Source organism: Patagioenas fasciata, chromosome 8 (genome assembly GCF_037038585.1).
Source record: "Patagioenas fasciata isolate bPatFas1 chromosome 8, bPatFas1.hap1, whole genome shotgun sequence".
In the NCBI taxonomy this organism is placed as follows: domain Eukaryota; kingdom Metazoa; phylum Chordata; class Aves; order Columbiformes; family Columbidae; genus Patagioenas; species Patagioenas fasciata.
The window spans coordinates 35,207,864-35,225,869 of record NC_092527.1 but is presented as its reverse complement, the minus strand read 5'-3'; the positions used below and the strand labels follow the sequence as shown (position 1 = coordinate 35,225,869).

At 36.0% G+C, this 18,006-nt stretch overlaps 1 protein-coding gene across 6 annotated transcripts in view; it reads right to left on the bottom strand.

Annotated features, from left to right (window-relative positions):
- Nucleotides 1–18,006, bottom strand: part of ATRNL1 (attractin like 1) — a 492,025-nt gene that overhangs the window by 41,042 nt on the left and 432,977 nt on the right. For 3 of the 6 annotated variants that reach the window (XR_011740344.1, XR_011740345.1, XR_011740347.1), the window contains one exon: nt 13,655–13,745. Coding sequence is in view for 2 of the 6 variants with exons in the window: in XM_065843245.2 (XP_065699317.1) it covers nt 13,631–13,745 (115 nt within the window). In the remaining 4 variants the exon portion in view is untranslated. Of the gene's footprint in view, nt 1–13,630; nt 13,746–18,006 lie in introns of those variants that run through there. The other 3 variants (XM_065843245.2, XM_071812182.1, XR_011740346.1) reach the window with 2 other exon arrangements.

Sequence of the window (18,006 nt, the reverse complement as noted above, 5' to 3'; positions counted from 1 at the left end):
TGAAGTAGTCATGTACTTGGAAAAGTGCCCTGAATGATGCTAACAGGGATAGGTCCAAAGCCTTGAACTGCAGTTGTGGGTATCACGCTGGTCTATCACTCTCAGAGGACACGGATAATGATCACTGAAATCCAAGTATAGTGCCTTACTCAGTTTTCCTGTGGCAAGGTCTAGGTATTTTAACTCCCACCTACAGTCAGTTGCATTCAAAGCAAGCTGAGAACACCAATTACTTCACAGAAGATACTCAAGACTGTGTATAATTGAATCCTGAATTATAAGTAATAAATATGTGTATAAATAGTAGCAATTAAGCACAGAACGGGTGAAAAGGGTAGATACATTGTCATCATAAGTTTTCCATGATTGTGTCATGTTGAGTCACTCTCAATCCTAAATATAGTTTGCCATGGTGATTTTCTTTGTAATCTTTCATTTACACCCTAGCATGTTTTGAGCACTTAAGACAACGGTATTGAAATGAATGACTTAAAAGTGACAAGAGTGGTCTTTTTGTGCTACTGTTCAGATTCATGCTTTATGCTTAGCAACTGGGAAAATTCACTTAATATAAGCATTTTTCAGATCTTGAGGAGATTCTGATTAGACATGGGGGAAAATTTTTCACAGTGAGAACAGACAGGGAATTGGTGGATTCCCCATAACTGGACACTTTTAAGATATAGCTGGACAGGGTGCTGGGTCACCTTGTCTAGACAGTGCTTTTGCCAAGAAAGGTTGGACAAGACGATCCTTGAAATCCCTTCCAACCTGGTATTCTGTAATCCAAGAATTTTAGAAAGATTGGATTTATAAAAAGGGATCCTTTTAAAAGTAATTCACATACAGGTGCTAGTTTAAAACATTCCTCTTTTGGATGGATTATTTTGCCTACCAGTTTTCCATATTAACTAGCTCTCAGTCATTTACAAGCTCATCTTCTCCAGTACAAAAAATACATGCATTTTGCTGTGTGACTTACTTGCCAGGTCCGGTAATATTTACAGAAACTTAGCTTCATCTCATTTTATATTTTCCTATCTTCATTTTTATGTATTTAACTGTTCCTTGGATTTTTGTTTGTATTGAAAAAAAAAAACCAACCCAAATCAAACAAACAAAAAACCAAAATACAACACAATATTTTAAACAGGTTGTTTTAATTTTGGACCCACTAATTCTGTATGCCTAAACTTATCCCTTGTTGTTTCAGCAGACCTTTGTCATTGCTGCATTTTGTAAAGAAGAGAAGAAAAATCACCTTCCAACTTCCCTCCAAAATTTCAGGCAGGAATAGCCCTGACAGCAGGAAAGCCTGTCCATCTAGTGCAAGTACTACAGAATGTGTAGTGGTGCATCCCACATTCTTGAGCAGCTCTGCAGTTAGGTATGAATCACCAGGATGTACGAGTTCTGACAGTCCTGCTGAACTCAAACTCAAACTCATTCCAAGAAGCAACATTTGGTGGATTCTACACTCTTTCACATTTCATGTTCCACAAGACATTTGGATGCCCCATTTAGCTGGTTGTATGTGTAGGCACAGTGCCACATCTAGATACCCAGAAAGGACAGTGCAAAGAGATGCGGAACTCAGCCCTGGTCTTGTACACATAGTACTAACCTGGATCTACTCTATTCCTACAGGACATGAGCTGACACATTAGATGTCTCTCAACAATACTCCCTATACCTCTCGGTTCCAGAATTATGAAGCAGAACTATCCAAGTCACACAAATAAGAGAAAGTGAGAAGTTGTCGCAGTAAAGGAAGATGTCAGAACAAGCAACCTCTCTAACAATCATGAGCTTATTAACATCAACCCTGCGCTTTCAGCTATGTGTAGGTGGTTTGAGTCAATGTCTTTGCTGGATCCAAGCTAAATCCTTCAGAAGGATATTTCTAGTGATTTCATAATTATGGGACAGTTAATCCACAACCAGAAAGGATGTGGGAAATAACTGAGTTCACTGATACAAAACAAGAAAGTAAGTGTCCCATTAGGATTTCCTCAGTCTGCTATTCAATTTTATTAACAGAAAGTTCGGAACTTTAAACCCTACATCTTTTCCTTTCTACTGACAATAGGAATTGAATAGATAGAGCACTGGGAGTAGTTCATCTCCCATCATCCATCTTAGAAGTTTTTTACTTAATGATAGTGATATTAATTTATTTGTGTCCAGAAGCTTTAAACTCCCACAGCAGTTGCACAATATTGATTGAAAGGGGTTGGATCAAATTATTCTAGAAATTGAGCAGCTCCAAACTTTTAAGAGCTACTTTTAAGTAAGAACTGTCCCTATCATGCTTTTAAACTGCTAACAACAGAAAGCCCTGACATCCTTCTGTCAACATTTTTCTGAACCACAGATTGCTCATGCATTAGAAATTCACTTGAAATGGCATAAAAAGTCTGTGAAGTAAATGTATTCCTGAAGTCTGGGTCTGCAAGCCAGTGTAATTTCAGAAAACATCATACAGGCTGAAAAGACAGCAGATGCAAGGACTGAATTTAACTACAGATGATAATTTATTTTCTCTGTAGTCTAGTAACTCAATAAGTCTTTAATGCTTTTGTAAATAAACAGATGGATGCCATCAAATGCCACAGAATGATAAATCTGATTGCTTTCTGTATAATTTTGGATAGCTTTATCCCAAAATTAGACAGTAGAAGCACCTTACCCCTAGAGTGCGATAAAATAAATGTGAGAAGGTACATTATGGGCAATTGTATTGTCCCGGTGATGAATGAAACTTTCTGTGATGGTATAACTAGAGAATCAGGACAGGTCTCAATGCAACTCCTTCTAGTGGTAGATTTGAACAGATTTGACTTCTTTTGATTAAAAAAAAAGATGATTCTTTTTAAGGAATTCAAAGTTAGAGGAAGGAAAAATAGGTGATGGGGCCCTTGATAAAATATTTAAATCACATATAACTTCATTTTTGAAAGGTTTATGGTTTTAATTTAACTGTAAGCCATCTGCTCCACCTAGTATGTGTTGACTGAATATAAAACCAGACCACTGATTTCAAATAGGAAGGACATTTATCATCCTTTGGGTCACCTGCACAGTGATTTGTTCACTTTACCTCATTTTGTAACTCTAACTAGACATCTGTTGAATCCTCAGAAGTTTAACAGTACAAAATTAAAATCATCTGCCTGCTTTTCAGGTGGAACATGGCTGAATAAGACGCTCTGTTAAGGTGAATCTGTACATTTATTTGGGCTGAATGCAGATAAGACAAGCCCTATTAATGCATGTTTTCTACGTAAGAAACACTGGGTCTCTGTGTCAATATCAAGAGAGCAGAACAAAATACACTGCTTAATATCATTATCTGATCACCAATGTTGCCGTTTGTGTAAAGTAAATCATACTGATGAAAGATTTATTTTCCATTAGATTTCTATTAAAAATGACATAAGTATCACATAACATCTCTCAGCAAAATTCTCAATTGAAAACTTCACATTTGTTAGTTGCTTTTATAACCTTTTTTTTTTTCCTTTTTTAACCTTTTTCTTTCCTTTGTTGACATCTGTATAGTAAATATCAAAAGAAGAAAAGCACACTACATTTTCTTTCAACTATGGAAATCTTAGCCTTGCAGAGTGCCTAAGGGTCTGCCTGGGAGACAATAAAATTTGAAGACCTAACTTTACAGAATATTTTCTTCTTCCTGTTCATGAATTACTTTTCTTTGTATACCCTGTACTCTGACTTTCCAAATCCTACTAATCCATTGGCCTTCAACATCACTGAATACGCGAAAAGGAAAAAAAAAAATCACATCCAACAATACAAGTTTTCACAGCCTAAAAAAGAAAATAAAATCAAATGTTGTAAACTGCCATTTTCTTTAAAGGAAGTGATTATGGTGAGGATCTGTGAGTTGAACTGGTCAAAATATTCCAGGACAGCAGTTCCCTACCCCTCCACATGGAGTCCATTGTGGGATCCCTCCGCGGTCCCTGCCATTTGACAAGGTAATGATCACAAGGTCCTGGCTACCATTAATCTCGTCCAGATCCTCAAAGGGACAAATCACTGCTAGAAATCTGTCTCATTCCACATCAACACAAAAGCAATTGTGCAAGGTCACTGTTGATCTGCAATACATCAATCAAGAAAAATTCTTGACTCTTGCATTATAACTGTGCTACATGGAAGCCAATGAACTTCTAAAGGAAGGACGTTATGCACATTTTTTAAATTCAGAAAACCTATGAAAATGGATGAAAAAGTATCAAGCAACCAAGGAGGTTGTGTTTCAGAGGCATAGACATGTAAAAATGAAATAAGAATTGCCAAAAGTCAAGTTGAGGTAGATCTTGCAAAAATTATTAAAGCAAGCATCTAGATTTTCACTGTATAAATAAATAAGAGGGGGGGAAAAAAGGAAGACTAATTATGTAGGAATAATGAGGCAGACATAAAGTGTTTTCCAGATATTATCCCAGGAGTGAACTATTTGATGGTTTTCAAGGAGGGAGATAATGTTTATCAAAGAAGTTACCCATCAACACTGATAATGGAATGAGGATATGGAAATAGAAACAACAAAAATTTTATGGATTGACATTTGAGTAATCAGAACACTAGTTCTGTAAGAAGAAAATGAAGGCTGGTAACACGGAAATTTAATGATCTGTCATGTCAAATGCAGTGGAATACAAATTGAGAACAGTAAGTATTGTTTATTTCATACTAAAAATTAGATAGATTCAAGAAAGAAAAAATATTCAGTTATTTACTGACCTATTTATCAGACTCAGCTATATGATACTTGGTGAGAAAGAATAATTAAAGGCAAGTAAATTTAAAATGGGTCAAAATGCATCAACATTCCATCAAAGATTGTGCCAGATGAGCCTAATATGTTTCTACAGTAAATTAACAGATTTTCTGAGTAAGAACATACAGAAGATTAACTAGATTTCTGAAAGCTATCTTATACTGTGGGAAATTGTCATCAGACACAGAAGATGTGAAATTAGTACAGGAGTTATGGAAGGTGGACAATTGCATGAAGGAGAGAAAACAAAGAGTAGTTTTGAAGAGAAAGAAGGTGGCTGCTGGAGGTATAGCATAGCAACAAGAATTAATCTTTCAATCAGTTTTTTTAGTATTTTCATTAAAAAGCTTGGCATAAGAGTAGGAGCATGCTGTTGAAATTCAATCATGACAAGCATTGGTATGTATCATCGATGCAGAGAAGGAACAGAATATAAACCAGAAAGAGATGCATGACCACAAGAACTTGAGGAATATAAATGTACTCAGATTAAACAGTGCAAAATTCAAAGCTATGCATTTTGGGAACAAGCAGAAACTTATACCACAGAAGTTCATTGCTTGAGGAAGAGAAGAAGGGTAAGGATGTAAGAAATTGGCTACAGAATGACCAACTTGGAAGGAGGGAAAATGGTTCTTTTAAAAATAAGTGTTAAAAGACATAAAGCAAGGAAATGCTAGTGCCATTGGGCAAGACCAGACGGGATTTCACATGGCACTCTGAGTAAAACCTGGTCATGCAAGGTAAAAAACAGTTGAACTGAAGCTGAAACTGGGACAGTGCTACAAAGGTGTTCAGAAGATTGAAGAACATGTTTAAAGCAGACCTCATTAGCCTTAGTCTGGCAAAATGAAGGTGCAAAAGGGATATGACTGTTATGTTAAAACATTGTGGGTGATAGATGTCAGCAAGAAAATAGGAAAACTCCTGAGGACTTCAGCTGATGGTCAGCGGGCAGGTATGGCTGAAGGATGAGGTTTCTTTCAGGTTAGAGCCTTTCATTTCAAGGTTTGGCTTCTAGAGCATCTGTTCACAGCCAGAAGCTTAGAATCTCAAATATCCATCATTGCCATGATGAGGTAGGAAGAAAATCACCAAATTTTCATCTGAACGCAACCTGAAAATGCTTCAGTCAACCTCTGGGAAGAGTGGGGGAGATGTACATGACTGTACCAATGTTTCACAGCGTTCAGAGCTTTTACAGCCTCATGAGATGCTCTTTCAGTACTCTTCATGCAACTGAAGCTGCAAAAGCCTCCAAAAGAAAATAAAAACCCTATTTCTGATACTCTGGAGAAACAGTGACAGTTTTTGTTTGAAGAATGAATAACTAGTCATCAAAGAAATGTTCACAATATTTAACAGGTTTTATTAATATGTCTCATTTTATTGAGTCTCTCTAGGGCAGGAAATACAGTGATAAAGTTGTAAAACAATAATCTCTGCCTCTTCGGTTCTACTTTTTTCTCTGTTCTACTTTTTTTCCCTCCAGTTGATAACTTTTTTGTATGCAGTGTTTACTGTCCAATCAATAAGTTATTTTTGCCAAGATTTGTGGAAGACACATTGCTAACATTATACTGCATGTTCTTCATATTAAAGTGCTTATGTCCTTTTCAAAAACATTATTCAGCATATAAATGAATTGAGGTTCTATGGCTAGAATGATGTAAAAACTAATTCACAACAGAACTACCTAAAAAGCTTTAAAAGACCACACAAAATCAATACTCACCTCATTCTTCATCCCTTACAAGGCTTACTATGCTAAAAACCTCAGTGCTATTCAAGTAGACTTTACCCCATGGGTTGCAATAATGATTTGGGTTTGGGCTGGAGAAGGGGTGGTGGTGGCTACTGGGTCTTATTTTGTACTTTGTGTTTGCTATTGCCATAAATATTTTTAAAGTAATCATCAGCACCATCTGCCACTTACCACTGTGATCTTTTCCCAGTGTCAATACTATAAACACAGTCTGCTCCCTCATTTGATGCAGTGCAGAAGAATGGAATTAAGCCAAAAATAGTCACTCCAAAAATAGGCCTCACTCTTTAAAAGAAAGCAACTCCTTCAGTAAAATGATCTTCAGAGTAGATTATTTCAGTTTCCCCCAAGTACTAAAGAGCTACTTTGCTAAGCACCTCCAGTTAACTAAAAAGAACTCCAGATTTTACTTCTTTGGGGACCATGGCACCAGACAAACCAGTCTCTCAGTGTCAGTAAGTTGAAGTTACTGCTTAACATATTAATTAGTAGCTTTGTTGTAATAGTTTAATGACTGTAACTAAAACTAACTTTTGATTTTCTCATACGATTTTAACTTTATTTTTTTGACCATTTAACTGGCAAGATATCGGTAAATAATATGGAGTATCTCTCAATTCAATTACGAAAATTGCACTTCTATACTTGTTTCTATGTTTAAGAGTCTAAATAACCTACCAGTTATTAATATCTTCCTGTTTCTACCTCTACCCCCACTTTTGTTCTCCCAGCATTGATTACTCATAGTATTTCTTCACTAAAGCCTGCTATACAAAAGAATAATTAGAAATCCCACTTCTAAATGAAAGAACAAGAGAAAGAAAGTATTTTTAGATAACTTCAGTACCTCTTCTCTAGGTTAAGCTCTTATCTTTCCCTGTTTCCCTTTTGCTCAGCTGAAGGCTTCTTTGTCAATAGGCATTAGTCCATATATGCCTTCAAAATGCTGTATGCAATACTCTGTATCATAAATACTTAACATCACATTTCATATAGCATGAAGTACATACTTAGTGTAAGTACTATTCCAAAAGATATCTTGCCAACACTTCTCTCTACCAGCTACTTGACATTATACCATACATACAGCTCTTGAACTTGTGAGTCGTTGTCTTCCATTTTGAATAGAGACCACACAAAGGACAAACAAGATTAATGATCTGGCCTAGTCCTTCGCTGTAAACACAAGTAAGCTTCAAGCCTTTTTTCTCTCCTCTTTCTGAGTATAAGAAAAGGTCTACAAAGAGGTGAAATACTGTACCAGAATACATAAGTATGAGAAGACAAGAGGTATAAGTGGACCTTAGCAAATGAGCCTCTGAAGTTTCCCCTCGACTCTTCAGCCTCGCTTCTACGAGGAGGCAGGAGCTTTTCAGTAGGCACATGGATATACTTGCTAATGCAGAATCAGATTCAGGTATTTCCCTGTATTTCTCTTGTCTTTTCCCTTTGAATACATGAGAAATGCCTGACCCCTCAACATGCACACGTAGGCCCTTAATAACGTGTGTTCCATACATCACACTGTACTATTGAGTTCACATGCTCTTTTAACTTTTTCATTAATTAGTATTTTCACTTCTTTAGTACTCTTTAAATACACCCCAACACGAGAAAAGGCCATAGGGGATTCAACAGTAAGATATATAGTATATGTGCTCACAGTAACCACCTTCTGTACATCTTCATTACAGTATATTTTCATCAACGTCTTGAACATTTTTCTGTAAGAATATCTTTAGTCATCCTTGTAGTCCTACTGACTTTATTCTGCAAGTATGAAAGGACTGTACAAGTAATGTTTTTGTAGCAGATAAAAATTTATGGGATTTAGTCACCCCTGGTGTATGTCCGCAACTATTCCACGGCATACTGAGATAAGTACACATAAGAACTCATTCCACATGCGGAAAGTCCTAACCTATGGTTTTGTTTCCAACGGTCAGAACAACTGAGCAATATAATTAAATATAATGCTCTATTAAAACTATTCATTATTTCATGTTTATTTTAATGTGCCTCTTATGATATCTATTACCTTTTTTGTATTTTAATCTGAGAAAATTAGAAATAGAATGAAGAGAGCCTTGTTACTGAAAACCCCCATCCAGAGCTAATTGTCTTGTAGAACACTTAATGAGTCGTTATTCATTATGATGGTGAGTACAGGGAAGGCAGATGGCATGGTAATTTTATTGATTCTGTGATCCTACTGTAGCTTGCTGATTAAGTAGGACTGAATACCACAGTTAGTGTGGCCAGAATTATATGAAATTCTGTTTTGATTCAAGGATATTAGAAAGTAACTTTCAGATAGCACTGTTGGAGAGGGCTGCCTACCATGAAATTTTGCTGCCTTTATTTATCTTTTTAGGAACAGAATATTGCTTACAGTCTTCCAGGATGTACATTCCACAACCTCCATTGCAAAATTATTTCCACTGAAGATGCTCTATTAATTACTGTATTTTATTTAGTTCTTGATTTTAATTTGCAAGTCTTATTTTTAACTATTAAGTTAGATTCACCTCACCTAGTCATAGCCATCTAGATGTCAGATGTCTACTACAGTTTAATACATATACATACACCTACAGAGACCATTCAGCACACTGTCTTAACAGGGAAGCACATTTATTGGGTGTTCTACCACTTTTACCTGCTTGGTAGATAAGGAAATTTTGCTGTGTGAAAGTAACTATTTTGAAATGCTCTAATTGTCTCATTTCTCTTTGTGCTTCAAAGCATTTACTGGCCTTATCCAAGAACAAAGCAAACATGCTTGAGTTTTATAAATATATTGTACAACACCTTGATACCTCAAAGTGTGGGATTTAGTTGGCTTTAATAATAATCATGACATGATCACAGTTATTTTAACAGCATTTATCACACTACCAAGCTATTATTTCTGTATAGGCCAATATATCACCAGAGCCGTAGGAAGACCTTGATGGAGTTATTCTTGGTCTTTTCACTGTTGGTAATTCATTGGCACCTTTTTCTGCACTAAGTAATTTATATATTATCCTCTTATTCTTTTTTTTTTTTTTTTTGTTAGCTTGTGTTTCTTTTCAATAACCTTTGAGATATATAATTTAGTTCTTCCTAGAGAACTGGTTGCAGCTGCTCTCCTTTATATTAAATAAGTTTAAGTTGTTTGAAGCATGGGGTCAGACGCTCCAGCAATAACACATGAACTCTCACTTCCAATGTATGTGTCATTAAACCTGTAAGACATGTATGCACATTGTATATTATAATCTGCCTGCTGGTGGTGCTTCAACAAGTGATTTTTTTCTGCTATGCACATATGATGATGCATGCATATAGATATACACATTAATCATACAGAGACTTACTATTTTTTTTCAGCCTTTGAACTTTGATTTGAAGCCTGTCAAGGTCTTTCTGGATGGCTTCCCTTCCCTTCAACCTGCCGACCACACCAACCACACACAGCTTGATGTCATCAGCAAACTTGCTGAGAAGTGCACTCAGTCCTACTGTCTGTGTCACTGACAAAGATGTTAAACAGCACCAGTCCCAACACTGATGCCCGAGGAACATGACTCATCACTGGTCTCTACGTGGACATTGACCACAACTCTTTAAGTGCCAATTTCTTGACCACTTAGTGGTCCATCCGTCTAATTCATGTTTCTCCAATTTAGAGACACAGATGTCATGCAGGACAGTGTCAAAGGCTTTGTATAAGTCCAGGTAGGATATGTCAATTGCCCTTCCCTTATCCACCAATGCTGTAAAACTGTTGTAGAAGAGGCCATGAAAATTGTCAGACATAATTTGCCCCTAGTGAAGCCATGTTTGTTATCACCAATCACCACCTCCATCCATTTCCTTAAGGTCATTCTAATCTATAATGTTGTTCTAGTTTCTGCCTTAATCTAACAAAATTTCATTTAAATAGAGTTGTTACTCTGGAGAAGTATAACTGAACTAAAAGAGAATATAAGGTCTAGTGTGCTACACCTAGCCTAGTACAACAGTAACATGTATTGACTTCCAGATTTTGGGGATGCTTAATTCTACAAATCGTTCCTTCACTGGAAAAGTGCCTTTTTAAAGCATGAGTCACAATGAATAGATGTGTTTTGTTTGTTTTGTTTTTTCTTTTTTTTCAGTAAATTCATTGTTATCAATATTTCATCCAAATCTACATGACCAATCTGTACAAAACGTATCTTAAACCACATATTAATTTTAAGCCATTTAATTGTGTCAGTCTAGCTGTTATTTGTATATTTATAGGCTTAGCACTTAGAACTAAATGCTGTTGAAAGCCTGTAAAGTTCTGAGTATTTTCTGCAGGAAGCAGAGAGCACTCAGATCTCCACTGGGACATATGGTCTCTCCTAGAGAAGTTTTTGCCTTGCATAGCCTTTGGCCAAAGCCCACCATCTGTGGTTTCAACTTTCCTTCCAGCTGCCAATAAAGGTGAAGTATAGAACATATGCTACAGAAAGAGTAACCTTTTCATTAGTTTGTTGGCTTTGTTTAATATTCAGAGAAATTTTCCAGTAAAACATTGTTTAATGTAAACCTTGGAAATAAGTAAAACTCATGTTTGACCAAATTCAGATCTTAAAAATACAGTATTACACCTCTAACAACTCCAGTAGAGCATGGACTAGTTATTTGTGGAGAGAATTAGCTTTCTTGATTTTGGAGAAAGTGTAATGCAGAACAATACAAGGATTTCCTTCCTGCATTTCAGACGTATATATATAAGAAATAAAACACACAGTCTCTCATTGTGAACTGAGAACCAGTAGCGTTGATGTATCTTTTAAACAAACGCTTGATACACTGTCAGTTTTATCCTAGAACGATCCCAATGAGCTTGAAAATGCTTATATGCAAGTACCAGAGGATTCTAAAATTACTTTGCCAGACATAATTACTGAATACACCACCTTCTCCAGCTAAATATCATTGTTTTAACCTAGCTTAGGTCATAAGGGAAACCAACTGCACAGCAAACATATGTCTGCCGCACAAAGCTTCCACATAATTTCAAATAACTTGGCACAGTTCACAGCATCTGCTCCCAGGAAGCCCAGGAAAGCAGCAGCGGGTAGTGCTGCAGGACAGGAATGAAGTGAATTAGTAGAGCTACAGGTATGCCAACGAACTTGCATAATCACTTCTGCCTAGACTATGCATGGTTACATACAGCGAAAGCAGTCCATGAGTACCAAAATTCATTACACACAAGAAAAAATGATTATAGCAATATAATCTAATACAACCTAATGGGTGAATCAGCATGGCTGTACACCTCAAGCATTTATTTTTGCATTTGACCCTGAACAAAATGAAAGTTGTGGGACATTTTAGATATTTTTGAAATACTAAATGGTGTATTCTATCTCATATTGAGAAACATTCAAAATGACACATCTGTTGTTGGGTTGTTGAACCCAAATCCTGTTTCACAAAGCCTATTCCCTCCATATTTTACACACAGCAAAGAACAGCGATTACTTTAAAAAACCCTTGTATATGCTAAATAGAAGCTCACTATGAAGTAAATAGATAAATATTTTTATTGCCGAAAAGCACATCATAGGTACATTTGAAAACAGAAAAAAAAAATTTAATCTTCAATTTTAACAATTACTTTTGATTGCCTTTTATAAAGTTTTTCCTTGTAAGACTATAAACACCTTTGTTTCTTTTTCTTTCCCTTAAAACATAACAGGGAGTAGGCTAAACATCCTTGCTCTCTCATTGCTCTCTTCAGAGCACTTACATCTATATACTTCTTCCAGGAAATGTATTTGACAAGCATCAGTAAAACTTTCATTTTCATAGCACTTCCAGAAATGATATTCCAAGCCATAAAGAGCATTTTAAGAACTAAGTCCTCATCTCAGAATTCAGGGAAAATAACTAAATGCATAAATAAATAAATAAATAAATGCCTCTCCCCACCCAAAACCAAACTAAAAAACCCAAGTAAATAACAGATAGTCATCAGGTCAAACAAAGAAGAACACTCAGCTGAGCTTATTTCCAACATAAGTCAACTGAGTTTGCCCTCAGCATCATTACTCAATACTTTTTAATCTCATAAATGGATTATTGAAGGTTAAAGGGATATATTTTTGGCTTTTAATAATAAAAGTAAGCCTTAAAGTATATTTTCTGGCTTATAGGAGCATTTTGGGCACATATCATGCAGCTTATTGTTCATTACAAACATGTTCATTTGGCAACAACTCCAATGAATTCTGAAACTGTAAACTGCTCACCTTTGCAGTGCCACATTACTGTCTAATCTTTGTTGTCATGACCATTTTGTATCATATCATTGTAGGTAATCATTTAAAGGATTAAAAACATGTATTTAGGTACCTCCTGTTTAGGAAGTATGAACAGCTGTAATGGTTTTGTACAACAACCTAGCATAGATCAGGTAAGGTAGAGTGCCACGACAAGTGCTTCCAGATAATGCAAATGCTGTTGTAAAATGGGCTGGGATCATCTCCAAAGTGAACACCTTCCTAGTGAAGCAGACACTCAAAAAATCCCAGGTTTCATCAGGCAGGCATTCTGGGAAATGCTAATATTTTAATTGAATCCTGGACAGCACAGCATTGGGATTCAAGGTTCAAAGGAATTTAACTGGAAGTTAGTGCATTAAACATTAACTTGGACTGAGAATGCTCACTGGTATTTATTCCTTATATGGCTTTATTTATAACTTGAACTGAAACCATAGAATTGGCTGCATATGATTTTTTTTTTTGCCCAACAAAACAAGGTTTAAACACATTGGTATGCACTTATTGTTTCAGGAAGTGCCAATGAGATATGTCATGGTACACTAGCCTCGTTTGATCACTAGACTTTTATCTGGGATACCACATCAAATATCAAAAAACAATTCCTCATTAAACGTTGTCCCTAAACTTTACATCACCTTGACTGAGTAGCCTCTCGTGTTCACCTGATGTGCCATTATTTTGGATCTGTGTGGGTGCATTTGTCCAGAGGACAGACGTGATGCTCACCAACATGAGCCTTACCTGACTGACCAGGCGGTGGGACTCCTGATGGTCCTCTGGGCAGACATAAAAACACCGTGAGGACTGCTGCTCTGTTTCCTGAACATGGCTCAATGGCAATCGGTTTAGGAGCACCCTGGAAAAGGAAGATACCCATGTAACATCTGAGGTTTCCATTATATTTTTACTTGTACATCTTTAATTTAAGGTTCACTGTAACAGTAAGAAAACATTTTTCTCAATTAGTTCTTTGCATTTGAACAGGTTGTCCTACCCATGTTAATTGACTTCAAAATGGGCTTTAACAGCCCACACTGCCAACCTAACCAAACAGAAAAAATGAAATGATCGCAAAGACAACAAAATTACACTTACTAACTGTAGCGTTATCAACTTCTTAAAGCTTAGAAAATGGCAAAATCTTTTGGTATACACACTGGTAACCGAGACTACCAGAATTTTCCCCAATCTAATAGGAAGCACCCATGTGAAAGAATTGTGCTTCAACAGGAATCATTACCTAATCCTCCTAATGCCAGAACCATAAAATGAAAGCAAATCTATATTATATACAGATATACAAAGATAGCAAATCCCTCTTGAGTTTCTCACACCAGTAAGTCTGCCTTCTCTGTCTGCCCTGGTAAGCAAATTATTTCCATGAGGCAGGACATTCTTGAGTCTATTTGTATGTGCAGAAAACAGGTGTAGTGCTACTATACATAAATAAGCTTAACAACTCTAAAAACATTGTTTGTGCGGCTATCATCTTACTTTGCCTTGTAAAAAGCTACAATTGTAGAGTTTTCACTGGTGGAAAGCATGTGCTATTACCAAGCATCTGCCTCTTAGTAGCTACACAGATCTCTTAATTTGCAGTTAGCTTTTGATTAAATGGTTGCTGCCACATTGTTCTCAAGTTAACAACACTGAGGACAGTAGGAGCTCAAAAAAAGCAAAGCAGTCTACAAAGGCATAAAGAAATAAGTTTCTAATATGACAATTTACAATATTTCCATATTTCCATGTTTCGTGCTCACTAAGAGATAGGCATTTTACTTTTGAGAGCTTAAACATTTAGTCAAGCATTAAAGATATTTCGAAAACACATCAGGTCAAACTCAGCATAAGCTTTTGTTTTATATGTTCAGTGCGGTCTTTTTTTTTGTTTGCAACTTTTTAGAATGTCTGTCATGTTCCAAGGCAAAATAACAGTTTGATGTTTTGATTCGAAATTCAAAGCCATAAAACTTACAATTTTCATGCAAAATGCAATGTATATGTAAATGTCAACTGATTCAAGTATACCAAGAAAAATGGTAGTTTAGCCAAGTTAAATACACTGCAAAGTAGTAGATATAAGGAAAACAAAGGCTTTTCCATCATGTAAAACAATTATAATTTTCTGGTTTTCTGCCTCCAAGTAACCAACATTTATTACTGCTCAGTGAAGATAAGGAAACAGAGAATACAGCAATAAATTGAACAATAGATAAATATAATTATTTTTTATTTTATGGTCATATTTGAAAGGCATTCCTGTAGATTCATTTGAGGCAATAGCATTAAAAATAACTTGGGTGAGGAATGTCATCTAATCTAAAATTGCTATGACATAATGAATGACAACTTATATTCACTGAATCTTACCAAAAGATTAAACAGAAAAGTAGAACTCCAAAAGCCTCAGCTAAATAAAAACCAAAACAAAAAAACCCTTTATAAAAAAACAACATAAGAAAAATTTTCTCAACTGGGTGCACTGGATTTGTAGCATTTAATTTTTGTTTTGTTTTGGTTTTTTGTTGTTGGGGTTTTTTTAGTAATATGTTGGCTCAATGTAAGGCAAAAGAACAGATGAAGAGAACAGATTCTGAACTTGTGTAAGCTGGTGTATATCTGTTGACTGCCATGGATCTATTATCAGCAAAACATTTAGACAGGCACTGCTGGATGATATGATTCTATACTAAAATCAATGCAGAAAAGAGGGAAAACAAAATAAGAACCTTACTAATATTAGCAGCATTGATTGCACATGCACAAAAATAACTCCAGGGTAATTCTTCTGATCATGACATTTAATATAGAAAAGGGTCTTGATGGGATCATTCAGATTAGCAGCTAGTCTGTTCTCTAGGCTGTTTCAATCTAATCTGACAAGCATAGGCATGGAATAATATAACCCAGCCCTGACAACAGCCTGGTGCAGACCTCTCTGCTTACTTCTCCCACTACTACACACTTTCATTCACTCCTACCCGTTGCACTTTCAGCTGTCAAAATCCAAGACTTCCAAACTGTCACACACGCACACACACATATCACGTCTCCCCTTGGACCTAAATACGTGCCTCTTCATTACAGTACTTAGAACTATCATCGAATCATAGACTGTCCTGAGTTGGATGGGACCCACAAGGTTCATCAAGTCCAAATCCTGTGCCTGCACAGGACAACCTCACTGTTCACACCATGTGTCTGAGGATGTTGTCCAGTCTCTGCTTGAACACCTCCCTGGGGCACCTGTTCCAGTGCTTCACCACCCTCTGGGTGAAGAACCTTTTCCTAATGTCCAACCTTCATGCTATATGCTAGAACAACAGTATTTGAATAGAGCATTTGCCACTAAAATAGATGGTATTACTAATGCAACCAATAGAGCATTTAAGTCATTTTTCCTGATTTTTCACATCAGCAAATTAAATAATGATTCTTTTCTATTTGAAAAGGCAAGCAAGATGAAATCTTCATTTTAAACTGTAATTCAGAATACAGTTTATGGAGATACACAACTGAAATGAACAAATTTACCATTATGTCTTTTAATTTGATGAATAATTACTTTATTATAGATCAAAATAATGATACTTTCTATTGCTGTGTAATATAAAACCTTTCATTAACAGACCCTGTCCTTTTCTGTTTGAAGTTTACAGTAATGCTTTTCAAAACATAAGTGAAGGAAATTATTTCTGATAAATATTTTTCAGAAGATCTCATTCAAAAACTAAACACAGAAAGAATTTTCTGTTTGTGCTTAAAAATATGAGGATTCTTTACAGAACATTATGACTGAAAAAGCAGATGTGTTATCTTACCTCACATCATTCAGAGTCACTAGCAAAAAACCCCATGGAAGCATAGAGCAAACGATAATAACTTAGATACCCCGAGGTTTGTCAGTTGTTTAAAGATAAATACATAACCATGAATCAAAGTTATTTCACAGTGACATAACATGTTCTCTGAAATGTGCCATTTATCATGCATTTTCCACAGGTTTTTTGGAAGAGATAAGGCACATGTTTGTTTGCCCAAAGCACTTAGCTACCATGATTTACTTGCTAGAATTATCTTCCCCCCCTACCCCCCCACCGTACAGAAAGTGACTTACATTTTTGGCAAAAAGCACAAATGACAATCACAAAGTTAATAAAACTTTATCAGTGAAAGACAGAATAAACACACACTTTTTTAAAAAACAACTTTTATATTCTCTTTCGTCCACACAATATGACAGACAGAAAAGATGTATGTCAGTTGGGAAGGTGAAATAGAAAGGGGAAGAAAACCAGGAAGAAATAAAATGGTGAAAGAATATATATTATTATTGATAGCAAGAGGAGTAAATCTGTGGATGTAGAAAGAAGAAAAAAAGTGGAATGAGTAGGAAATACATATAAGAATAATAATAAAATTAAATTATTTTTTTAAAAAAAGAAAGAGAGAAGGTTTTACCCAGAATTTAAATGTGTAGTCATATATTTATTCACACAACACAACATCAGAAGTCATCTTACTGGGGTCCCATATTTTTATCAGAGGAAAGGTTCTCCATTTTCCATTTTTTTTTTTTCTTTTATTGAAAATCCTATAAACCTACAGAGACCTCGCAAAAGTCCAGCTGCCTGGATAAGTTTGTGAGGAAATACCAAGCTTTGGGAAGATTCTTTGGTCATCCCAATCTCTTTCTATAACAAATACATCTTGGCTGGATTCCCACCCCCAAGCCCCCACCCCATAACAACATACAGATGACAATACTACCATCACTGCCATTACAAAACATATGTCAGTATATGCCATATTAATACCTGTATTAGAAATATTTGTAAGTAACTTAGCACACCTGCTCTATAATGACAAGAAAGTAACCAACTGCATTGTGTTATCTGGTTTTTTGGGAATAACACAAATGAGCAGCTTTAAGAGTTCAGACGCAGAAGATGTTGGGAAGCAATTCTGTCATTCTGGGAGGGCAGGAGGGGCACCAGAAGGCAGCAGCACAAAGAGGTGAGAAGAGCAGGAGAGCACAATGATGACTAAGGGGACCTTCCTGGATCCCCTAAAGGGGTTCAGAACCTTTTTTGGGGAAATGCACTGAAACTTTAGCA